The sequence below is a fragment of the Balearica regulorum genome, chromosome 2 (genome assembly GCF_011004875.1).
Source record: "Balearica regulorum gibbericeps isolate bBalReg1 chromosome 2, bBalReg1.pri, whole genome shotgun sequence".
In the NCBI taxonomy this organism is placed as follows: domain Eukaryota; kingdom Metazoa; phylum Chordata; class Aves; order Gruiformes; family Gruidae; genus Balearica; species Balearica regulorum.
Genome location: NC_046185.1, coordinates 50,265,916 through 50,292,691, shown reverse-complemented (window position 1 = coordinate 50,292,691; position 26,776 = coordinate 50,265,916). Strand labels below are relative to the sequence as shown.

The window sequence follows — 26,776 nt, the reverse complement described above, 5'->3', positions numbered from 1 at the left end:
GGTGGTCTTTTTCAAAATTCTATCTAATGGAAATTCAAAATAAATAGAGTTTTTCAGGTATGAGAAAGGTCTGGTTTTAGTTTTTATTATTTTTAATATTTTTTAATATATATTAGAATGTGTTTTTTCTTTAAAAAACCTAACTCTTTTCTTCACTGACAGATATGTTGATAAAAAATCTTAGTTGTTCATAGCCTATTGGCACCGTGCAGGTAAGGTCACTGAGGTAAAGGCTTGGCAGTGCTTTTGTTGTAAAAACTCCCCAAGCAGCCCAGGTTTTAAAGAATATGCCCAAAACCAAGTATGACCAAATTCAAGGTTTAACTTTCAATGCTGAATCTTCTAGATAATGTATCAGAAAGTGTTCTTGGAAACTATTGCCTAAAGAGGGACAGTTTATATCCAGGTTTACTGTCACTTATCTTGAACAGTTACTTCTCTTCTCTCTGGGATTCACTACCTGTGCGTATTTATAGGGAACAGTCGTACCGCTTTCCATACTACACTTTGTTAACATGGATGTTCAAGCCTCTTCTGATCTCCTTTCATAAGACAGACACTCCATTCCAAATCATAGAATCACAGAATCACAGAATGGTTTGGGTTGGAAGGGACCTTAAAGATCATCTAGTTCCACCCCCCCTGCTGATTCCCCGATCATCCTTCTAGCCACGGCTCCAGCTTAAGTTCACCTTTATCAAAGATGGATGCTCAGAGCTGCACGCTGTGCCCTAGACTAAATTTCACCTGTGCCTTACACAGAAGTATTAACATTTCCTCAAGTCTGCTGGAAGTACCTCACCTGAGACAACCTCCCATCGTTTCTGCCTCACCAAATCACAATGTGGCTTCACAGTTCTTCCGTGAGAACTAAAAGCTGTGACACTGTGACAGGTGAGGTCTGGCAAAACCTACTATGGCAGCAGGAGACAGTTTTGTCCCCACACCAGCTGCCTGTTTGACAGAGGCAACCACGATCACAGAGCCAGGAGTGGGATGCACACGCCTGAGCCTACGCGCTACCAGTTATAGTCCCGCATGTTAGCTATTCTGCAACTCACCCTGAATTACGCCAGTGAAAATGAAGGAAAGCCCATAGATGCCTACACGGAACCTGAGGTTTGAGGCAGAACTGAGTCATAAATGCTGGCTGAGAAGGAACGACCACAATTGTAAAGGTCTCATTTGAGAATCAGAAGCAGAAAGAGCCATTAACCTGGGTGAGACAGAACACGTTTCCCTATCATCTTGGGGCAACCCTGCTGTGCAGTGTTACTTTTTTTTTTTTTTTTTTTTAAAGGCTGTTCCTTATTCATGAGTGTGTTGGGCAAGGAAAACCAGTTGAGTAAAAGCCACTAAACAATTTGTCAGGATGAGTTGTCCTTTGCCCCAACAAGCACTTCTAAGGTTTGTAGCCCTCACCCATAGGCTTTGGCTACGTACAAACCACCTGCAAAGCCGCATTTGCACTAACCTGCCAACCACATCAAACCAGTAACTTCCATCGCCAGTGGGGGTAGCCAGCCAGATGAACAGCTATCAGGAAAAGGTTATCAGGTGAGTCGTTCGGTTCGTAAACACGGGCTTACAACAACTGAACGCGCAACAGCATCAGCTTTGATTTAGTTGGATATGGGATGTTGTTGATTTCTGGATCAAAAGCATGATTAAAGTACACATAAGAGAACCCAAGATTATTAAAGCTACAACATACATCATCAATATAGAATGTGCTAATGGCTTTCCGATACATCAAAATTTTTTTTAAGGTATTATCAGCTAGGAAGACAGTAGTTACTGCCTCCTCCCGCCTATAGAGATTCTCTAAATGTATATACATATTCAACTTAATTTAACAGAGAAGCAGTGAAAGAAGAGGTACCATTGCCTGCACGAGTAGTAAAGTTGGACAAAATAAAAATTATGATGCGCATTTTATATTTTTCTCCTTCTAACTGAAAAAAAAAAAAAAAAAGACATTGTATTCTGTGGAAAGTAGGACAACAGAAATCTGTATTTTAACACAGGAAGGCAAATTAATTCTTTGTGAAACAACACAGAAGTCAATGGCACTATACCAGAGACGAATTTTACCCAGGCTGTAAAAAGAAAACATAAGTGCAATGCAGACCAGCAGAAGAGATTCCATTTAAAGTAAGAATTATGTTTCTGTCAGAAAAAAAACCAACTAACTAAATTTGTTTCCTGGAAGGAGATCCAACTTGGCTCCGCTGTAGCAGTGTAAAAGGATCCAAAATAAGTAACAGCAGGCATCTCCGCTAAAATTTCCTTCTGATCGACATAATTTTTCCTCTGGTACCAGAGAAGAGTTGAGCACACATTGCAAGTGAGGCACAATAGTGTACTGCACAGAACATGAGAAAGGGGGCTAAAGCTCTGGCATTTAAAACTCAGCTTAGCCAGGGAGTCAGTATATGGTCTTAAACAAACCACATACACTCTGTGGGGCTAATTCCCACCTAAACACTTTCTATTTCAGAGGCATATAAGCCCAGATTGTGTGTGTGTGTGTGTATTCTAAATTACACCCATGTTCTATGTCTGCTTCCCCACACGTTATGATGGGGTTCGGACCCTCATTGCAGGGGTGTTAGCAACACCGAGGGTCTATCAGCCCCCTGAAGTATCAGCATCTTACTAAATCCAGCTGATGACTAGCTACACGGAAGCAGGAACTTTTGCGTTATGCTTTAGTAGTGGCAGTTTGTATATACCAGCACACATTAATAAATGAACACTACAGCACCATGATCACAATCTGTGCATCTGTTACTGTTTTATGGTATCCTGAAAATGTTTCTAAAGTAGTTGGAATACAGAAAGCAGAAATTATCATTCCTTCCCAGCTGGGCTCACTGAAATGCTGTCTGACTGTGACTGGCAGATTTGATATTTTGTTAATTGTGAGAGACCCCACTTTGAATAACATACTCGCATTTGTTATGATCAGTGAATATTTCCTTTCACATCGCATTTTCTCCATACATAAACTTATCATAATCCAATAAAGAGCCTATGTGAGCAAGTCTTCTACACGCAGCCTTTCCTCTATACAGGGGAGAGGCTGGCTTTTTTTGTATATCATGGCCATGCAATTTTTCATTTCTGCCTGAGTGAGATCCACAATGAATGGAAGTCTTCCTCATGCAAAATCATTTGTTCTCAGGTTGTTCTGACCTAAAACTGAAGGCTTCATTCAGAGACATCTAGTAAGAAGCGCTTCTTAGAAACCAGTAACAAAAGCTGCAGTAGACGTGAGGAAATTGTTCATTAAAAAAACCCAATACCAAAAACCAACTAGGAAACTATGCTGATGTGACAGATGAAATTACAATGGAAAAAAAAAAAAAAAAAAAAAAGAAGAATCAAAAGCCAACATAGTCCTAAAGTTTCACAGTAATTTGTCTTTTAAAAATTAGATACACACCAAATATTCCCCCCAAATTCTTGCATCTAATTCTGTCATGTTCAAAATGGAATGTAGATGAAGGCAGTGTTTCTAAGGGTCAGAGCAACACCTAAGGTCCGAATCTGACTTAAATCCAGAAGAATTCCACTGAAATCAATGGTTACAGCAGTGCAAATCAGCAAGAGATCTAAATCTGTCCTAGCTGATTCCAGATCTATCTTTTATTTGCTATATGGCTTCAGGCAAGTCAGTGACCTTCTTTTTATTTCTCAGTTTCTCCATCCGTAAAATGGTGATAATACTGCTTGTAATACATGAAGATTGGGAGGACTAGTTAGTTCTGTAACACGGTCTGGATATGAAAATTTTGGGGAATCAATCATTTTAGTCACCTCCATCACCTTTATTGACTCTTAATAATCTTAATACTTGGCTTTTTGCTTGCTTGCGTATTTCTCTTTTAAAAACCATGAGCCATAACCTGGAATCCTTATTCGAGTTTTATGCTGCTTATTTCCGTGGCAGGATTCACACGAGAAAAGTGAATACGAAATTTGGCACTTGGCCCCAAAACCAACAAACTGCGAGGATATTTCAAACAAAACTCATAAATCACAGCATGAAATTAATCCCGTTTAGATTCCTTTTTTTTTTTTTTTTAGAGCGCAGAGGAATGTGGATATTAACTGACCCACTGATGCCCAAACAACAAGGGCACAAACAGAAACGTCGCAAATCTTCTTCCCTCTGATTTGAATAAGTTACGCTGCGCTGATATTTGCAGCAATAGTCAATGTTGTTCAAACAGTGAAACCGGGGGGAAAAGAAAAAAAATAATAGAGAGCAACCCAACCTGAAAACACCCTAACGTCTGACAGCTCTGAGAGGGACCTCTAGTGTGTGCTAGAACATTTTGTGTTGTGCTTCGGGCGTAATTAATACACCAAAATCACCGCAGTCATTTTGAATAGGCGAAGTTTCGCCAAGTGCCTCCGACCTGCGGGGCGAGCATCCTCGCACGGCCGCTGCTGAGCCCGACCGGCACCAATTAAACCGCCGCTTTTTTATTCCGGACTCGGTGCGCGTAAGGCACCGACTTCCTCGGATCAGCCCGGAGTTTCTCCGCCCGCGCTGCGCCCGCCCGCAGCCCCCGGCCGCCTCCGCCAAGCCGCCCTCGGCGCTCGGGGGAAGATGAAGATGGAAAGTTGCGTTTCAGGCGCAGCCTTTCCCCCGCGCTTGTGACAGAGAGCAAAAATAATCACTCAGGCCACCAGACCCAAAGCGCCCGCATCCGCCTGGTGCCGTCCCCCTCCCCGCCCGCACACCGGGCGGCTCTGCCCCTTCCCTCCCTCGCCAGCCGGCGGGAAGAACCGGCCGTCTCTCGGCAGCCCCCCGCCGCTGAGAAGGTAGAAGCGTTTCGCCCATTTTTAATTTGCCCGAACAATCCGAGCACGCTCGGTGCCCGCAGGGCATGCTCAAATAAACTTGTACCGCTGATTGGAAACAGGCGGCGAACGGCTTTTTTCTTTTCCCTTTTTTTTTTTTTTGGGGGAGAGGAGGGGGTGGTGGGGTGTAGGGGGTGCTGAGACGGCGGACGCGGCTCCCTCTCTTCCGAGACGGCGTCGGACACGGGGGAACGGGGCAGCGGCGGCCGGGCCCGGAGGGTAACCGCCGTCCCGCCGCCAACGGTGGTGGCGCCTCGGCCGCCTCGGCCCCCCCGCGGCTGGCAGCAACGGTGGCGGCGCCTCAGCCCCCGCGGCCGCGGGGGGCCAGCGGGCAGACAGGCGGCGCGGAGGAAGGGCTGCCGCTGCCCCGCGGTCCCGCCGCCTCGCCCGGCGGGCCGTGAGGCGGGGGGGGGAAGGGCCGCGGGGCCGCCCTTTCCCTTCGCCGCCCCAGCAACAAAGGGCGCCGCAGGGGGCTCCGGAGGGGGTGCGCCGCGGAGGGACGGCGGCGCGGGGGTGGGGTGGGCTGGGAAGGTGCCTCCCGCGCTCGATCGCTCTCACACACACACACAATGGCGGCCCCCTCCTGCAGCCCGGCGGAGAACAATACCAGCCGCGCACCCCCCGCGCGAAAGTATACTAATTTAAATTAAACACCCTCCCCCCCCGCACACACCACCTCCAAAGTCCCCCCCTTGGAGAGGCGGTGGGGAGAGGAGGAGCCCCCCCCCCCCGCCTCCACCGCGCGGCCCCCCCCTCCCTCTCCCTCTCCCCCCCTCTCCCTCCCTCCCTCCCTCCCCGCCTCCCCGCGGCGCTGCGCGGGGGCGCGGGTTGCGCGGGGGAGCGCGGCGGGCGAGGCGGCCGCGCCGCGTCCCCGCGCGGGGTGCGAGCGCCCGGCACATGCGTGGAAGCGAGCGGCGCCCGAGTCCCTCCGCACCCTCCGCTGCAAACAACAACAATCCCGAGCAGCCCTTACCTGGAACATCGGAGCCGCAAAAGTGTCCCTCTTTTTTTTTTTTTTTTTTTTCCCCCCTCCTTTTTTTTTTTTTTTTTTTTTCCCTCTTTCTCCCCTTTCCCCCCCCCCCCAAACTCACACTTCCGATATTTCTCTCTCCCGGCAGCGGTCTGCTCTCCTCGCTACACCAGAGAGAAATGCAATAGCTTGGCTAAGGTAGACAGAGCAAAATACAGAGAATAGTTGCTCCAGGGCTTTGAAACCCCTCAAGGCAAGGATCAGGATACAATTAGCTCATGTCTCTACCTCCAGTCTGAATCAATCTCCGAAATAAAAGTTAAATTAAATTAACTGATCACACGGGCATAAAATTGATCTCCTTCGAAACGTGCATATAGATAGATATATATATATCGCGTGTATTTTTTTTCCGGATTTTTTTGGTGGAAAAAACAGTCTCATTCCAGCCTCCAACTTGCTTTTTACTCTCCTCTTGCACAGAAAAGCTGATTTTAATCGTTGTGATTAGTTTTGATGTAACGTTTCCGCGGGCGATTTCTGCAAATGGATGGAGTGTTTCTTTGCCAGAAGAGGGAAAAGCAGCAGATGATGATAATTATAAGGATTGTTGGTTGTTTCTTTCTTTCTTTCTGTCTCTCTCTTTCTTTTTATTTGTATTTAGAGCCGTCTCTTCACTTTCCCGAGTTGACCTGACATTGCCACTGCACTAAGGTCGCACAACTTGTTGATTAGGATCACCTCCCGTTTTGATCGAGGGATATGTGATAATTTGGCAGTGGAGCAACACATTTTCTGTTCCCTTGGCTATATAACTTCCCAAATGACGTGTATAAAAATAAGCACATGGAGTCTGCTTTGCCCCAATCAAGTCTGAATCAATGCCTGGGGGTGATACACAAACTCATTTCGAATGTTCAACCATGCAGAATTGCAGAAAGATTGAAGGAGTTGCACTGCATTTTTTTTATATTTTTTTTATTTTTTTTTAAAGCAGCAAAATTAAAAGAAAACAAATTCATGTAAGCAAATCCAGGAATTTACTACTTAGGTTCATGTGACATCGCTTGCAAATGTTACTAACTTTCCTTCTCCAATTATCCGATTGAAATGGAGCCTTGCCTTTTCCCTTTTCTTCAGCTGGGAGTTTGCAGCTCCCTTCTGAAGAAAACAAAACGGAGGATAACCAAATAATTTACAAATCTTATTCTTGATCTGTTTTCCCTTATTCTACCATTCTTCACCTCCCACTCTATATTGCTTTGTGCAAAGCTACTGCGTATAGAAGCTGTATTAATTTTTTGTTGTCGTTAGTGAGCTATTTTGTTGTAAACCCATGGGTCACCTCCCATTAGTGTCACATCTTCGCAGTACACTTTTGTGAAACGGTATGTTTCTAAGCACTTCACAGTCCATTAATTCAGAGACTTTGTCGACATTTCTTGTGGAAAAGACCAGGCTGTGAGGCCAAAACTGCCCAATAAAGCCCCTGAATGGAACCAGACATGTCCAGCGAATACCTACAATTAGCTTTTTTATTATAGGTTTTTGGTATTGTAAAGAAAGTAATGCAAAATATAACAGTCGCCTTTTTCTCCTAAGACAGCCTAAGGAATTACTAATTCTCTTGCTTAAAAATACATCCAACCCAATACATTCTTTTTGTCCTTCCTCTTCTCTTTCAATGATAAGCATATTACGTGTAGGACTTCTCACGCAGGAATCACACTATTTGCAAATGCTTTGTCATTGAGATATAACCAGCACAAATACGTTAGGTTAATTAACTAGGAATGGCTGATAGAAATTAAAAGGAAAAACTTTAGGTAACCACACAGTTACATGTTTCAAGAAACACTCCACATGGCTTCATCTTCAAATCTTAGTTTTAATATTCTTCCAAAAACTAGTAGCACACAAGAGGAAAAACTCCCCTCAACCATTTATGCCTTCTCCAGCCCGGTTTATGTGGAACAGGGTCGTTGCAACCCTTACTAATGTTAGGTAGCTTTAGACACAGTATCATTTTTAAGTACTTAAAGCTGGTTTAATAACTTAAAGATTCTCATGGTTTGTCAATTAAAACGCAGTAAAGAAAATTTTTAGTTTTCCATCCAGACAAAATGAACAGTTACAAGTTCAGTAGACCTGTGTCTTGACCTGACTTTATTTCTGTCTTGCAGCGTGTCACCGCAAAAATTTTTATGGCTCTTTGTATGTGACTGCTTTAAATGCTTCACTGCTCTTCTCTTTCTAGTAAATAAATAAAACAATGCCAGCAGCCCGGCACTCATTAGCGACCTGCATAATACAGAGAAGAAAAAAAAAACCCACCACAAAACCGAACCCAAAAAACAGTAAAGGAACAAATTTTAATTTCAAGCTTGCAATTGGCTATTATGGAGAGAAAGGTGAAGAAAAATAGCAATATAGCATCCTTTAAAAATGTGAAAAATATCCTTCTGCTGTCATTTTACCTGCAGCAAAGAGTTTATCAAATGATGTCAGCACTAGATAAGAAAAGGTGTATTTTCTTAAGATGTGAGAAAATGTATTTATTACCTCAAGAAGGCTCATTTGGTAAAACTTTCAACTCTGAGTCAGATAATCACGGGCTTAAGTCTCACATCACATTCGTGGGATAGGGCAAGTGCCCGCTGGGGTAACTGCAAACCATTTGGGGCAGATACTGTTGCCTCCATTTGTCCACTGTCGTATCGTGACAGGACTGCAGCTTGGTCCTTCCCTCTACATGGTGGTCAAAAATATAAACATGCATTAAAGAAAAGGAGGTATTCTCAAAGAAATCGATGGTAACTGCTACACTGAAGTACTCACTGCACCTCTTTTGCAAATGAAACATTTCCATAGTACTTTCCCAGGAGAGGAAAGGAAAGACCCTGGCTTCGCTTATTCTTCCTTCTCACAGCTTTCAGTATCCTCAGCCTTCCTTGCCTTAACTCAGGCCTGAATTTACTACTGGTGTGGCCGTACTCTGATCTAGGGATGAATTTTTGTCATCGGGACAGTTCACAAGAGATCAATATAACCCAAAGGGCTGTCACGTATATCTAAATAAGTTAGCAAGGTTTACCTTTATTAACTGCTTGGAGGTAATTTGCATACAAAGGAGAACACATTAAACCAAATTCTGTTCTGTTTTACTTGGAATTATCTTTTTTTAAACAGGTTTACATAAAACTACATTGTGTTTGTGCATTATGAATATTTTACTGATGCTGAATAGCAACCTTAATGAGCTAAACTGAGCTCAGTATTTGATTTCTGAATTTTTCCTCAAATCATCACCTGTTCATAATTAGCCTCTGGAAAACTGTAGTAGTTTTGCCGTATCGTTGTCAATGTTAACAGTTTGGAAAATTGCAGCTTTTGAAAGAGGCAGGTTTTCCAACGACTGCAGATCATATGTGTCTGCTTGCTAAAGGGCATTATTTCTGATTTAGCTGTAATCCTGTCTGGAAACAAGCACAGGGACTCTTCTGAGGAAGGCCCTCATGTCAGCTTGACCTTCTCTTGAAAGTTGCCCTGCTGCGGTTCCATAGGTTTTGTATGTGTTGCAATCTTGTTTCAAACATATTAAGAAGAGCAGCTAAGTGTGGAAATAAAAGCTAGCAACAGTTGCCTGCATTAGGTATTTTGTCAGTGGCTTTTTTTTTTTTCTTTTTAGAAAAATAGAAAGGATTTTACATTGCATTTGAAAGGGGAGATTTATGAACACAGTTTCTCCAGATTTGTTTTCCCCAAGGAGCGTAAAAAAAAAAATGTATTTTTTTCTTTATCACCAGTAACATTTTGATGCAGTTTTTGAAGAAATAGATTTTGTTATTTAACTGTGAAATGTGTTGAACAGTGCAAACCATACCAAACAGTGAAGTAGCCTAAGCGGTTGCACCCCGTCTGCGTTTGTGAGAATAACAGGGCATCGAGCCACAGGTCTGCTACAGGAAAGTGGCTGAACTAATGCAGCAACAAGTAACTCCTACACTGTTTCTCTGTAGTCCATATGTACCACTTGCACTTAGGCCACTTACGCCCTTTTGCTCTTAGTTAAAAACGAGTAGCTAAATAAAAGTATTTCCATATCCCACTACAGTTCCTGGTTGCGAGGTTGTCTCTGTGTTAGGCAATGCAAATGCATACAGAAACAGAAATAGCGATGGATTTCCATGTGGATCCCTTAGCTCTGCCCACAGATGACAGTTCTGCCTGCCAGTCACTGTAAGAGAAGGTGATGTCTCTCTCTGCATCACAGCACCAAATTCTCTTGAATTCTGAGCTCACTCAGTTGTCTGCTTCAGAGAATGAGACCAGAGACTGTGGGTAACTGTTTTAAGGAAAAACAGCATCACTGGAGTGGGACATGAAGTTCATTTATGTAATTTTATCATTGCTATTAGATTGAACTAAGTTCTTCTCCAGAAACATTAATTTTTAGTGTACCAAAATCTCCTGGGAGTTTCCAGGTCCCTTGTGAAGATATGGATGAGCTTATAGACTGTATGGACAATCAAGAGAGCAGAGTAGTTTTACAGTAAGCCTCTGTTCAGGTTTTTGGGGCTCTTCCATGAGTGTCTTTCAGAAACCTTCAGCGCCCCTAAATCCCTCTGCCAGCAATGGGAGCTGGAGATGCTTAGATGCTAAGATGCGGAGCACATCATGACACTTGTGGATAGGTGAAAAAAGAAGCGTTTAGAAGATTGCCTTTGAGTTGCAGGATTAAAAATGTGAACCCTGACGTCACTGCCTCCTATGTGTATAGGCATTTATAGTGAACTTTGGGAAATTCTCTGCATTTCTCTGATGTTCTGTGCTTCCCTCTTCCCTCTCCAGTTATTCCTTCCCCTGAGAAGCAGCCTGTCGGCTTGCTCACTGATTGCAGAGGCTTTCTGAGGGGCACGACAGGATAGTGCCATGCTGTCTTTCTTTCCTGCCTTCAGACATTTGTTGCATAGAAAAGTCTGTCTGTCTTGTCTGTGGCAACCAGGTGGGAAAGGACCCATTCTGTACAACCCATGAAGGCAGAAAGCAAATCAGAGTTCACCTCTGCTCCTGCTATGTACTACTTTGCATTTCCTCTATACACACTTGAAACCTCTCCTCTCATTGCAAGCCAGATGTTTTATTTGGATTAGTCAGTATGCTTTGCAAAAAGATTAATGAACCCTTATGGTCACTGTAAGCTCTTCTGGGCTGGATCATGTGAAATACCAGCGGAGCTAAACATGGAAGAAACTTCAGTTGGTCTAACCCTTCAGATAAAGCGTGCAGAATTCAGGGCATAACTGATAATGTATCATCTCATGAGATTGTACAAATTGCTCTAAGATCGTTCCAATTTAACTGCTCAACTCATTCTAATTAAAGATTACACTGAGGAAAAGAGGGTAAAGTGTACATGTGTGTGTATGAGCGTGTATGTTGGGGGAGGGGGTTTAGTGAGGAGAAAAATAAGCATTTGATTAACTTATTCTTGCTATTTTATATTCCAGTACTCTATAACAAAAACCATGGTTTCTAGAGGTAGTATAATGTGCCTCATTCTCAGTTCATCTAGTCCAGAACCACTCAGCTTTGCTTCATGGTCCTGTTGCCTGAGCCAAAACTGCTCACGAGAAGCCCTATAATACAATGGAAGTACCTTCAGGGCACCATAGAAATTTATGTTAGTGTATCTCTTTGCACATCCTTTGGGTGTCAGAATCTCTCAGCTTTCCTACATATAAAAATTATTTCCTGAGAACACCTATATACATAGAGACAATAAGCAGAGGTATATGGTGTCGTTGAATAACAAAACACACCAACAACCTTCTCTCCCGGATTTTTAACATTAAAACAACCGTTCTCAGAAGCGTTACTCAACTGTACCATGAGTTTTCAGAGAGAAAATTGACATTGATGGTACAGTACTCTCTTTCAATATAGCTATATTTCTAAACACACTCTTCCAGAAAATGTGAGATACTAGCATGATATGGAAATACATTTAGTTATTTGAAGTATGAATTTCTACCCAATAAACCATCCTATTCAGCTGAGGGAATATTTCAGAGGGATACAAAATACAGCTTCAAGAGAAACTCAAGCTGTGAAATCTGTATTTTTACCTGTGTTTTGAATAGCCCGTAGTCTGAGAGTGCATATATTGGTCTGGGATTGTGGAGCAGCTGACCTGGATAAAGAAAGGGGCAGATCGTAGAATTTGAACAGGGCTGTTGTTATTACATCCACCCTTCAGAAACAGTCCATTCCAAGATTTTAGCCCTACAAATAATGATTGTAATGAGTGATTCACAGATTTTGGAATCAAACTAATTTTCTAGACTCATTGTAGAGCAAATGTATCTTTTAAAAAGGATATTTGAAAGAGATACTCACTACCCCTCTGCTAAAAAAGCAGTAACTATTTGCAACATTCCCTTTCCAAAACAAAAGTGTATTATAGCTTGTGTTATATTTCTGTGTGACAGAAATTACCCTATGCAGTCAATGTTATGTATGAGCTTTGAAAAACTGATGTTGCTAGCATCCCCTTGCTCTCTGTAGAAACAGGAATCTGTGGAAAGCAGCTGTGCTTTTCCGTTTGGAATAATTTGGAGAAATCTACTTTTAAATCAATTATGTTTTTCTCCTAGCCACTTCCTGAAAAGCAGCAGGTTTTCACCTCTTATCAATTTTATATCATTGTCATTTCCCAGGTTTGCAAGGAACTGTAGGAGCTGGGCTACTCTGGCCATGCTTGATGGATGAGTTTATGCAAAGGAGGAAAGGTGCATAAATGTTAAGCTACTATATGTGCTTCATTCTTGGTTCCATATGTAGCATATATATCACAGCTGCCCTTATAAAGGTGTAAATACCCTTATAAGGGTAATTTTCATGTTTTAGTAATGGCCCAGTACCTTGTTTCGTACAAGGAACTTGTAGCGACTAATCAGTGATAGGTTTTTGGGTAGTGATAGCAGTCAGGGGTACGAACCTTGCGGCTTCATCACAATCCTTCATCACATTTAATTACAATGAAATTTGTTCATTTCCTGGTCAAAAATAGTGGCTTGACAGAAACTCATCAATATTTTAATCTGTGCCCTGCTGGTCCTGCCACAGCTGCTAGGGGGACATGAAGAGACTTACAAGTTTAAAGAGGATTTTAGATGACTGCCTATGAAAACAGACACAGTCACCTCCTAAGGCAAAGGCTGAAAATGTCTGCCAGGGAAAAACGCCCATCTGGCAAAACGCTCCATCTCATGCCACAGTCACTGCAAATTGCTGTGCTAGTTCATGCAAAGGCAATACTCCTGTATATACCTCCAGGCAACCTTTCTCCATCCCAACCAGCATAAGACAGATGTTGAGAGAAGTCCTGTCCTGTCAGCCAACCTCCTGCCAGCCTGCTTTGGGTTTTGTTGTTGTATTTCTTCCAGTCTTCAGTCTTCTTGTGAGCCACTGAACCACGGAGTGTACATGCTACAGTGGAGCCCCTAGAAAAGAAAGGACACGATGATCACCAAATGTAAATCCAAAGACGGTTCAAGGAAGGTGGCATGAAAGACGCATCTCACAAGCACACATCGTCGAGCGAGCGCTGCTGCCAAGGCCACGTCTATGCTAGGAACACTCCCCTGACAGATATAATAGCAAACAGTGCTGGCAAAGAGTCAGCGGCTTGATGTAGCTGGCATAGTTGCTGGTGCAAAGAAAGGAATAGGGCTCTGTGTCGAGGCAATCGACTGCCTCCTCCTCTCTCTGCACCTACACTGCCTGTGCACACAAACAGCTACTCCAAAGTGAAAAATGGCTACTGCCGATGCACTCACACTGGCAACGCTGGCTTATCCCTCTGTGTCCTGCGCTTCTTTTCCCCAACAGAAAATGCAGAGTTTTGCTAATGCAGCAGCAGCCGCCTTTGCTCTCCTGACTCTGTTGGCTTTTCTCTGCCAACAGAGAAAAGCAGTTTCCAAAATGATTGGGAAAAGCAACAAATACTGAGAAAATATTGCTTCACCTTTGCCTGGTGGTTTGCTGCCACTTATCAGTGGCTTGGCCATGATATTGTCTCTCAATTTTTCTCTTAATTTTAAAGAATGATGTTCTAAATTTGCCTTTTTAACTCAATGGCCAGCTAAACCACCCACACTGATGCCTAGCACAGGAGCGATCCTCTCTCAGTTATTTCTCTGGGCTATCATACAGGTAGACATGGAAACATACTGGTTGTGACTATGCAGCAAATTCAAGCCAAACTTAAATCAAAGTAAAATCAATGAGGTCACAGAGAGAACCTTGCCAATGTTTATTATCTTATACTCGTCCAAGATAAATTTCATTTGATCATCAGTCATCCTCAAATTCAGGATACACCAATGCTTTTTATTTCATCTCAGGCTTCTCAAAATCTTCTTCAACTGCATGGGACAATGAGTACCATCGGCAAGTGTCACTCACTCACTGTTTATTTTCCTCTGCCAGCTCACTAGTGCAAACACTTGTTGAGAGGTTTCAGAGTGCCCTTTGGGAGCGCTCGATTCGCCCTCCTTTCTCACCAGCAGCTGCAGCCCCAAACCTGAAGGATGCCAAACACCCCTGGGGGGGTCCTGGGCTCCTGTGACAGCTGTGGGAGGGGAGTTGGTGTGTGCAGCCTTTTTCAGGAACAAGCTGAACTAAACCAGGTGTAGTCTGTGTCAAGACTGGGTTAATATTTCTTCTGGTATTTATTTTCTGTAGCACGCCTTAGAATTTATTGGTCATGACTTCCCAAGAAGCCGAGTGTCCCTGCTTCCCCAGGAGAATCGGGTCAATACTCTTTCAGCTGCTTTACAAACATTGACTAGCTAATCCATGCAATACTCCCCAAGATAGGAAAATGAGGCAGAGAGATTATATGACTTGCCCAAAGCCAGAGAAGGAATAAGTGTCAGGCTTATTATGAACAGGGCATACAGATCAAAGGAAATACAATGAGAACTCAGCTAGTCCGCTGTTTACAACAGAGAGCAACACTACTTTTCTACTGTACAGCTTTTACAGGAGTTTTTTTTGGTAAGGAATCTTGTCAAAAACTTGAAGGAAATCCAAATAAATCATCTTAACTAGCCTATATTGGTGTAGATGACTTACGTTTGTGAAAGGAACTTGCACGCTTGCCAGCTTTCAGTGAGAAATGATGTCGTAAGATCACAAAGGCACAATCTCTTTCTCAAGTAAAATTATTACAACAACTTCCCTCTATGGCTGTAGCTATACAGCTGCAGGATTTTTTTTTACATATGTGTTTTCAATCTTCTATTCTTAACTAATTTAGTTGCAAAAATTTACTGACTGGAAGATTTAAGTTGCAAACTTCCTTGTAATGAAAGCTTGGCTGTTTTAAACGTAGCACTTCAGGGAATGAGGAACTTGCAAATAGATGTGTACCATACACTGCCCTTCTGGATTTTTCAGAGGGTTACTTGGTGCACTTCAGTGAGTTGTATGTCCCAGGAGAAATTAATTTTCATGCCAACTGTCCTGCTTGTCAAATTGAAGTCAATAGCAAAGTTCCTATAGATTTATATACCTCAGGTTTGTACTTCTCATTTCTGTTTTGATCTCTAAATTATTTTTACTGTGGGGATCACGTCACAGATCCAAAGTGTAAGGTTGTGGAAACAAGCATGCTGCAGTTTAATAGTACTTTTAGTACTGGTAACAAATATGTTGTGGTTTTAAACATTACCTGGTTTTGCAGGAACTCCTTTACAGGAGTAGTAGTATTTAATACACTTCTGCATATATCTGTATGTGTGTATATACACATACATATCTCTATCTATCTGTGAGCAAGAGAGTCAAAGCTATGCACAAACCCCTTAGTTTTGCATTTCCTAATTTTTAAATGTTGAGCTATACAATCAGTGCTCTACTCAGAATGGCTTTCTCCTACTGAGTTTCCCTTTTCTAGAGAAAAATGGGAAAACATGAAAGACTGCTGGGCAGACTGTGGAGAGAATTGCAGGAAGATATCTAAGCCCCATACTCTGAAATGGCTGGGTTGGATCCCAGATTACCTGGAGGGTCTCTCGAGGTCCAGGTGCCCGTCCCCCTGCTCAGCCATCAGGTGTTTCTGGGGGACTGCAGCCAGCAGCCAGCCCCGTATGCAATGGCATCTCCAGTGACGGGAGGTGACCTATCTCTTGGCTGATATTTGGAGACGATCTCATCTTCTCAAAGATGAGATTTGACTTGCTGGGTTCTGCTGTATGATGGTGCTCGATTACTTTTTACTGTTTCTGTTTTGTATGGGAGTGTGCCAATCAGCTCCTCCTTTGAGAGACTACTCATAATAGCAACAAGTTCATTCACCGGATTGAAGAGTTTTATTTTGCCCTTCAGACTACTAATTCCCTTGCACTCTTAAACTTTACACTCAGAAGTTTTTATTCAGACACTATTTTCTGAAATCATATTATCAGTGGTCTGACTTAATCAGCGAACATTTATTTACTCCTCAGTTCCCGTATCAAGTCACTGAACTAGCTAAACACTTAGGCAGAGACTTAAGTCTCATTAAGTGCAATGATACTTAAACACATGTTTAAATGCTTTGATGAACTGAGGCCTAAAGCCTCCATATTGTTATTACACTAGATTAAACCGGCAATTAAAATTTGCCATTTGGAAAAATGAGTTATTTCTGACATTATTGTTAGGATGAGCATTCATTTGAGCATACTTGCTACCATATGACTTGACAGAAATGCATGTTACGTTCCCCCAGCACAAAGTGAAAATAAACAGCAGCAAAAGGGAAAACTCTTGCTTGCGGGCATGCTGGTGTTTCTGGAATGTCTGGATCACAAGGTTTTGGAAAAATGTCTCCCCCAACCAGTCATGTATGAACGGGCAAAATAAGCTGGGAGGAGGTAAAAGAGTTGCTGTCGCTGACATACTGAATTTTGTAGGTAATTCTGTACCAGATATTACCTTTGACTGTATAGAAAGCATTCCTTCCAATGTCACTTGGTACATCATTCAAGCACGGGGTTTTTAACACACCTTGATTCATAAATCGCTTAGCTATAGTGTTTAAATAAACACAGTCCCTACCTGTTTGCTGGGGTTTTTTTTCCCCTGTGACTTAGTGCCTGGTTACACCCTGTGCATTCACAGGGCGACTGCCTAAACCCACCACCTTTATTTAGTTTTGGTTCTGCTGAGCTTCATTTCAGAATTGAGAGGAACCCAAAAGGTAGGTGACACTGTGCCGCCCCAGGCACATTTTGGCAGGTGTTGGCACAATTTCCAGGACGCCTGGGTCCTCGGATCCCCTGCGGACGTGGGCAGGCCTTTCCATCCTTTCCACCTCCCTGGGACGAGATGTCAGCTGGCTCACCTCCTTTCCTAATCGGGTTATTTCTTTGCTCTTCTGCTGTGCTTCCTATCTGGAGAGTGCTGTTTTTTCATTATTTAACTGAGTATCCTGAGCAGCAGTCATTGCCTTCTTATATTTACCTTCCCCCTTGCTGACAAATGACATGAGCTGAAATCACCTAAAAGGTGGACAAAGATCTGAACCATGTGGATACAGAGAGTAAGACAGGTAGGTGTGAGAAGGAAAATCTTGCCTGTCTTGGGTGAATTTGATCAACATCTTTTGATGTGCCTTTGTTCCTCTGACACCAAAGCCTTTAAGAGAGAAAAGAGGTCTCATCTGATCGCATCCAGCTGACTTCAGCAGTGATTTGTTTACTAAAAGTCAACAATACCTTTATTTTTGGATAACGTTTCCCTTATAAATGAGATTAATACACCCAGTGTGAATGTGTAAGTGTTGCTTCATTCCTCATTCCCTCACTGCACTGCACTGATGACATCTTCCAGGAATCAAAAAAAATCATCGTGAGCTCGCTGCGAAGATTCACGCGGCAGAGAGCTAACGCAGTGAAAGGGACAGCGGCATTAGCTGAACTCGAGGCCAGCGTACATCCACAGACATTTTGCTTCCATGGAAATACGTGAACAGTGGTAAGATGATTTTATTTTTTCAAGATGCCAAAAATAAAAGTAAGATCTAGCTACCTGGTAAATGCTCCAGGGTAATGGCGAGCACCTGATCAGTCCTGCAGGATGGAATAGCCTCACGGCTGGCTCATGTCAATGACAGCACAAGGTTATCGGCACCATCAGCTGCTACTCAGCACTGGCACGATCAAGCCACAAAAAAAAAAAAAAATTCTTCTCCTGGTGTAAGGAAACAGCTCAGTGTGCATCGTGGAAGCTTGCCCCTGTCAGATGCCTGCCACTTTTGATTGCCCATTCGCCTCAGCGTTGCAGGTATTAAGGTTCAAATATGAGTTCTCATTTGAGAACTGTGACCGTGTGAAATGACAAGGAGAAACTCCCAGTGTCACAGTTAACTCACTGACTAGGGACTATAGCATCAGAAATGCAGGCTTACGGCTTGCTTCAGAACAGAGCGGCAAGAGAAACCAGACTGGAAGTAAAATCTTGTAAACACAGAAAAATGCAGTTAATGTAAGCATTGGTTTGAGCTGAGCTGAAAGCTCCATTCTCCAAGTTTAATATCTTCAAATCTAGTTCTGCTTGAATTCTTAGTCCTGAACTATCTTTTTTGTTTTTAACACTGGACTGGATGAAGTAGCTCACAACAAATTAAATCAAAAGTGTTATAAAATGATGGAGTTTCCATAAGCTGCTCCTGCTCTTCTGGGCCAAAACCTCAGGAGGCATCAGGCATCCTCTGTAAATGAATCATTCATCATGGAGCTTGCTCTTACTTTTATTTTTGGCATCCTAATAAATAAAATCAATTTAATATCATTTACACAGGCATTCTGTAAATGAAATGGTCTGGGCTGATTTATTTCAATTGAAGATCTGGCCCATTATTATTTGTGTTAAAAAAATCAATGTGGAAATAATTCTCACAATTGTAATTTCCCCAAATGAACTTAAATTATGAAGGGTATGTGTGAGAGGAATTATAGAAGAAAGGAAGAATGAATATCTTGATCATTAGTGGTGTGTGTGTCCGTCACCCCTGCCCCCTATTCCAGACTATCCTTAACGTTACTTCTTTTAAAAGATGCAATATTACAAATCCCCCAAACCAGCCTACCCTAATCGTCCCGTGGAATTTACTGTACTACAATTGTATAGTTTTATAGTGGAATCTACAGTGTGATCATAAACCAGCCTTGTTGTGTCCTAAATTTTACGGCACAAAGATTGCTTGGAGGAATAACCCCTTTTGTTTGGCACATTGGAGCCCAGATTGCCATGACTGTGGCTCATGTTTTGTTCATGTGTATACATATGTATATATTTTCACTTTCCGCTCTTTCTCATTTCTCTTGGAGCACTGAGGCTTGTGTATTCGCTAGTTTTAAATTTCTGCAGCAGGGGAGCTGAGGAGTTTGCTTTTTATTTTTTTTCCCCCGTTTGTTCCCTGAACTCTTCTTGCAGTTTAACAAGTCAAATACAAAACACAGGGGGAATAAACATCCACATGATGGTACCGTGCGTGATATCGCATCATTGATTGGTTATACTGCATTGGAACATCACACGAAAGAGCCTGTAACCAAAAAAATTCAGTTGCCTGGAGCTTTGAGCTTTCAAATTAGGCTAAAGAGGTTCCCCTGATAACCAGCAGTGTTGCAGCTTTCAGTATTATTTAGCTGCCCAGGCAGCAGTAACGGTTTTCAGTTAGAAGGTCCCGGAGAGCTAACGCACCGGTGAGGTAACCCACCTGCCCACTCAATACTTTGGGATCAAAAAGACTATCTAAAAATCTCAAGTTTATGAAGCATAACTGGGAGCGAACGCGGCTCTCCCTTCTTCAACACTATCTCTGTCTGTGCAGCCTATTTTGCATCAAAAGATCCATTTGAAAGTAGAGATCCCTTAGAGCTAAATATTCTAAACTGACAGAAGAATTTCTAGTGGCACACCAGCCTAAAGCCATATTTTTATGAGGACATCACTTTCTATTTCTAAGCTTCAGTATGCACTCATGCTTCTTCATCGCCAGGAGCCATGCCACATCAAGTTGCCTCCTCCCAGTTTTTATGTTTTTTTAATGGAGTCCGGTTTTCTGCCTAACTTATGGCTATCTCCCTGACAAATTGTCAGACACCTATGTCACTAGGACAGAGGTGGCCTGGTGGGCGCAAGCCAGAAAGGACATCGTAGGTGTCATTAAAATAATAGACAGGACATCCATTTTAAAATCTGATTATTCTTGAGAGTTGTGAGGGATTAAAAAAAAAAAAAAACCAACAAAAAACCCCATGAAAAAAGATTCAATATGCAGTATTTAGTTCTTAAGTGTAAGATATGAACTAGAGAGAGACAAGACAGTTCTCTCCTCTCCCCAGAGAGCTTGAAGTTCATGGGCCTGATCCTGTATTGCTTGGCTGCGAAGGGGAGCCGTGCTGGACCCTTGGCACCAGCGGTGCTTTGCACAACTGCCCTTGGGTTGCAGTCTCCTTGGGGCAAGGCTCCCCACTCCTTGTACATCTCGTTCAGCACCAAGCGGACTGCTTGCACTTAAATAAACTGCAGTTGCTTCAGTGTCTGGCTAGAGCCTGACAAGTCATACTGCTGGGTTTAAAGAAACAATAATGGACCTTCCTTGATTTCATACCATGGGAAAGCACTGCTTTTACAGTAATGAAGCTCATTTTTTTTCCCGATGGAAAGGCGTCAGGGTTTAGCTGCTCCCTCGCAGTGCCGGGGAGTTTAACATTCGCTAAAATATTCTAAAGGACTAGCACAGGATTTCAGTCCTAAAAATTCCACATCCATCAAAGAAGGTAGGAATTTTTATATTAAAAGAAGAAAGATGTGCTGTTATAAGTCAGCAACTTAAATGCCTTTATCTGTACAGCCTGCAAGACATCTGCAGAACATTCAGCAATTAAATATGCCCCCAGCTGAACAATAATGTTGCTGCTTGGTCTGCATATAAATTAGAGTGAGTTAAGGGTGGATGTTCAAGCTGGGCTCTTTTGTTGTCAATATCCTATGCTATAAGCTGCCCTTGAAATCACCCTGGAGTCTGCAAAGGGCACTCGTAAAGGTCCCAGCCACACATCTCTTCCTCCCTTGCACCGATCAAACAGAGCACAGATCCTTGAAAGAGGGTAAGTACTAATTATTCATCATCTGAGATAGCTTAGATGATTGTCTCTCAGCCTGCCAAAATATGCCTGGTTGGGAGGGACAGAGGAAGAAGAAAGAGGACATGGAGTATTTCACCTCTGGGTCTCCACTCCACGTGAGTACCAAGCCAGGCTGGGAGGGTCTGGAAAATCTCACCTCCCACCCCAGCACCAGGGATTTCCCAGAGGTGCCACCATGCGTGGAGGTTGGAATTTAGGCTGCTGAACTCACTGCAACTTCCCCTGCTTGGCAATTTTGGCTGAAGGGCCAACAGACTGTGTTTTCTCCCTCCCCCCCAGCAAACGGCCTGTCCAGCTGTGGTTTGGAGCTCCCAGGCGTGCATTTGTGCGTGCGTGTGCACACGGGAATAAGCCAGGCAGAGAGGTGCTGCTTTTCTCCCACTGCACCAGTTCTGAGGGTGACTAGAGGATGTTGGCACACCTGGCTACCCATCCAATTCTTATTACAAATATATGTTTTCTCTAGTGTCTTCTGTCTAAGGATCCCAAAGTATTTTAAAGATGTTAAGGTATTTCACGAAGCTGCTGTATTGCTGTAGCGAGGCAGATCACCTGGGGAAGGGACTAGAGGTGCCCACTCACATGTACAGCAACAACAGCTGCAGCTGCGCAAGGGATAGCAGCCCTCGCTCTGGTCACCGGCCTCTCCCCTCTGCCAGAGGTCATCACTTGCAGGAGCAGAGGCAGTGGGACAGACGCCTGTCCGTGGCTCTGTGGTTCCTGTGGGGTTGGTGCAATGGCGCACATCCATCCTCGCCCCCCAGGGAAGCACAGGGAGACGGAGCAGGGAGTGCGCTGGCACACGATGCTCTCTGTGCCCCTGCTCGGAGGCAGGGACGGGGAGAATGGGTGGAGAGCTGGGGCACGGACATCCGCGGCAGCAGGGGTGAGATTTGCCAAAGCTCATCTTTCAGGACCCCAAGGCATAAACTTCTCAGATGACTTACACCTTGCTTATGACTGTAGCACCTTTTTGCTTACATTAAATTGCCTTGAGATTAAAGAAGAAAAAAAAAAAAAAAAGAGCATTTAGGTTTGCCTGTTGGGGCTTATCCTCCCACAGAGCAACAAAGGCCACATTTGTATCTTGCTCATTGCTCCCGGTAGTAACCTTGTGGATAACCTGGAGAGCACAAGAAAACACATAGCTACGTGGCGCAGCACCTTGCATGTTAACTGGGCTCAGGCACATGTGATTTTATAGTAAGAAACCCATTTGGAGCTCTGTCTTCTGGGCAGAGCTTTCCATGTCAGTTCTCAGCAGGAAAGAGCTACTTATTCTGTGCCTTGAATCTAATTTTAACAGCACCTTTCTTTATAAGCATTACAGAATATCTGTTTTCTTTAAGCAATTTTATGGCAACAAACAGCTTATACCTCCCTTTCTTTGCCAGTTCTTTTTTTCTGTTTGTTTTTGGGTTTTTTTGTTTGTTTTGTTTTTGTTTTTGAAGAGGGGGAGCTATTTGAAAAGCAGCCCTGAATTTAGCCTGGTACAAACAGCACTTGACTTGTTAGAGGTGATATAATGGGATAAAGGGAATTACAGTATACAGGGTAACAGCCCTGCATGTCTTAGTAACCATATAAGCTTCTGGGAGAAAGGTAGAGAAATATCCAGAAGCAGTAAATATAGTAAGGTATGCATAGGGCAACTACAGACCGTTAGCTAGGGACCCATAATGGAACATTGCCATCTTTAAAGGCATTTTGTTTCTACAATTTTTATGACAGTTTTATGGCAATTTTGTAACTACTGTACTTCACTGCTTCACAGTGATTCCTTTTTATCTCTTGAGATTATTCCAGGATGTTAGGATGTAATATATGGAGAGGAGAGCAATCATTGCATAGCAAGCTACACATAAAAGAGTCATATAATCAATTGCTCTGATGTCATAAAAGTCACAGTCCACTGATCTGATGTCACCGTGATGGATTGGGACTTTCAATGCTTCATTTATGGCGTGTAAAAAAAAAAAGGGGAAAGGGTGGTTATGTCAAAACACATGCCATTCTTAATGTGGCATTAACAGAGCTAAATGGGATACAGTGATAGTTATTTCTTTGACCGCAGAAGTGTGATCCAAGTTCAGTGTTAACAGCCTAAATGTGGCTACCGTGCTTTCGGAAACCAGTGGGCGAGGGCCAGGAGCAATGAATATTTACTCCAGCTCAGGATCTCCTCTGATGTTTTAATTAATAATAAAGGAACTAAGGGCTCAGCCATGACTTTGCCCCAGGTCAGAGGCAGCACATGACTGCGCTACCCAAGGAGATGCCCGGGAGGCTGTGGCTGGTGGTGGTGGTGCAGTCTGCTCCTGCTTCCCACATGCTTTGGCAAAGGAAATAACACTGCCTTGCCCTTCCCTTGCTTGCAGTAACCAGCACATGGAGAGAGGAAGAGGAGCGAGGGCTGGAACAAAGATTTGTAAGTATTTTCATGGGCAAAGGTGAAAAGACAGCAGTGGCTCTCCTCCCTTCACTGTGGTTCGCGGTCAGAGAAAGCTGTTTGAAGGAGAATATGTCATGGCCCTTAGTTTCCAGGTGAGGCAGTGCAAGATGGGTCAAGCAGGGCCATAAAATTCAAGGCATCCATAGGTCACATACTGTTAGGATTTAGGACTAGAAAACTGTCCTGTTTCAGTTTTTACACTCCTGAGGGAAGGTGGCCTTTGGAGGGACAAGGGCTGGTACCACTTTCATGGTCACTGTGTTGTGAGGAGAGGGAATATGTTACATTTTTCCAGAGAGGAGCCTGAGGCTGACATTTCCCATCCTGGCAGTGAACCACATCCCTCTACTGAAACATGTCAGGTGCTGTTTCTGCTCAAACTTTTATCATCCTTTAAAGTGTCACTGACAGGTTTCAGGACCTGTGCATGCTGGGGACAGGCACGTGTGCATGGCTAGGAACAGCTCGTGAATCCCAGACACTGCCCTGGCCCCGCAGAACTTGGTTTAATTTTGACTCATGTTAAGACGCTTTTCTTTGCAACCTAGAAGACTGCAAAAATGAAGTTACTCTTTAGCAAATACCACAGCCATGAAATCACTGCATACATGGGTGTTACGCGCAAGAGCACCACTACCTCAGTTTGCAAAAGGCATTCGAGTTTTTGCACCTGGCCAGGCTTACGTCTGGAAAAAAACAACTTGAGTCATTCCCATGCAACAATCTTGCTCATCCTGGCTGCAGTTAAAAGATGATCCTTGCTACGTTGCCAGACAGAGACATGATCATTCTGCCAGTGCTGCTCTTAGCTCCCGTGTCCCTCCCTTCCCCTCCCCTGCTCTCCAGCCCCCGCTTTGCTTTCCCTTCTTTGCCCGTAAAGTCCCCTCACCCCAAGACTCTCCCTCTTGGCTCAGCAAAAGCAAACACTGTGCCCTTGGGAGCATTTCAAGTGGGCTCTCCAGGGCATATCAGCCCGGTGCTGGAAGGGCCCGTGGGGTGACAGCCCCTCCACGGTGGGACGGCACGTGTGCCCGGCACCTGCCACCCTGGGAACAGGATATCTCGCTCTCAGAGCGGGATCCTCTGACTTCGCTTGGAAACATATTGTGGGTTCCCTGGAGAAAAGCAAAGCAGTTTATGTTTGTTTTCTGGCACTGTGAATCCTCTGAGGCTCGGGAGCGGGGCTTTCGCTGCCACCAGAAACCCCTGACAGAAACACTGCCCTGCGCTGCTCTGCATCTTCCCTGTTATCCAGCGTATTTTCTCCTCTTCCAAGGCAAAGTTAGAAGAGAAGCCAAGGGATCCATTCCAGATATCTGTACTACTGCTTATTTTTTTCACCATAATTTTTAAAGTATCATACAGTCCCTTTCCTTGGTGTTGAAAGCAGAGTAAGAGAACTCCAATTTCATGCCCTCAGGCCTGAATAAAAGAATAAAAACAACACAACATTTGCATCTGTTTAACAGGCTCTGTTCTAGAAGTCTCCATGCAGAAAAAAATTATGGGGGGAAAAGCCCCATCACTGCAGGTTAAACGGAGCCGTTCAGAGAGTACTGTGGGAAGGAAAGGCAGAGAAGAAAATTATTGTCCTAAATGACCTAAGAATTCATGGCCTTACGATTGCAAACACAAAGTCTAAAAAGGTTACATTCTCTTGCTTCTCTGCCTACCCCCGATATCAATGAACATCAGCTAAAGGTGGCTGAAGAACCAATTTCATGCATCTACTGTAGAAGGAAATGAACTGAGCCAAGGGCAAAAATAAAATTATACAAATGTTATTATAGACTAGCCTGCTTCTGTCCTAGTTTAATTCAAATTTCAGTGCTGCAGGCTTTGCTGCTGGCAGTAGCCTTCCTGAATAAATCAACATTTGCTTACATCTAAATTATTAGAGAAACATGTGACTTTGTTTATTGTATAAATTATACGCAAGGTTAAAGCATTAACTGTTCAACTGGCTTTGTGCAGCCACACAATCGCTCCCATCCCCCCCAAAACCTTTCTCCCCAAAACACCATTTTGAGGGAGGGCTCTGTGGGGGCTGCCTGGCAGGAGCGCGGCTAAAGGCACATTTTCAGGGCCTTTTTCTCCATTGCGCTGCCCCGGGGGAAATCATTTACTGCCGTGCAGAGCGCACAGGGGATGTAAAGCACCATCGTGCTGACTGGGTAGCACTTCAGACCTACTTTGCAGGAGTGTTTTTGGCTGCAGGAGGTGATGGGGAGAGCAGCCTGCAGCACCTAGGCACATTTATAGGCAGCAGGAAGAAATCTGCTTCTGCCAGGACTGTTGTGATGGGTGGAGGGGGTCCCCTCTGCTAAAGCCCAGCTTCCTGCTGCTGCTGGGACCACAGCAACCCAGGGGCTCCAGCGAGCTCGTGCGTGTGCGTGAGCCCCAGATCCCCAGTGGGTTTTCCAAACTTCTTGGTGACTGCTGCTGAATTTCAGCCGGGGAGACGCTTGTTAAGAAAGCCAAGCAACTTCGTCGCTGCCACCACGCACGTCCCAGCCCTGAAGGAGCCAGGGGCTGGTGGGGCAGCCCGCAGGGCAGCCAACGGCGCTGCGGTGAGAGCCCCGTCCCCCAGCTGCCAGCTCCGGGTCTGTGCAGTAACAACTGGTGTGATCCCTCCCAACTGGACTCATTTTCAATAGCTGCTTTCCTTACTGCTCCCCAGCCGGTGAAAAAAGGCAGTTTGCTTCCCATTGGAAATACAATCCTATTGCAAAGAAAAGCACCGCTGTAACAGTCCTAAAGCACTGCAGCAGTATAACTTCAAACTGCAATATCTGGGATTATTGCTACAAAGTATTGAAGGATCCTCTTTTCAAAAGAAAGCAAGCGAAAAACCCCAAGGAGCCCTTCTCCCTCAAAGCCAGTACCATCTCATAGACCAGTTGGTACTGTGCTTTTTGTCACAAGTACATTACCACACAGCGGCTGAGTAAATCTTCCCCACAAAGGTATCGGATGCCGCTAGCTCAGGGTCTAGGATATGGAATACAAATATATGTCTCCTGGGTTCCTGCACTGAAATACTATCGGGAGGTTTCTGTGATCAGACTGAACTGAATAATTTATTTACATTTCATTTACACTTACAAATTAATATATACTTTCAATGCTGTTAAAGGGCCATTGAACAGAGCTGTAGCTTTATATGCAGCAACAGGATGTAATTTCCCTATCAATAAAATTGTTTGTTTTTCTCTGCGCTCGATTATTATGGAAATTTCACAGTTTCTCAGCTACAGTGATGCCTAGTGA

At 43.8% G+C, this 26,776-nt stretch overlaps 1 protein-coding gene across 1 annotated transcript in view; it reads right to left on the bottom strand.

Moving 5' to 3' along the window:
- The window catches only part of KCTD1 (potassium channel tetramerization domain containing 1), a 102,321-nt gene extending 96,436 nt beyond the window's left edge, over window positions 1-5,885 (bottom strand). Inside the window, exon 1 of the mRNA XM_075744204.1 lies at window positions 5,849-5,885. Within this exon, the coding sequence (XP_075600319.1) occupies window positions 5,849-5,857 (9 nt within the window). The 5' untranslated portion in view covers window positions 5,858-5,885. The remainder of the gene's footprint in view (window positions 1-5,848) is intronic.
- Window positions 5,886-26,776: the final 20,891 nt, after the last annotated feature.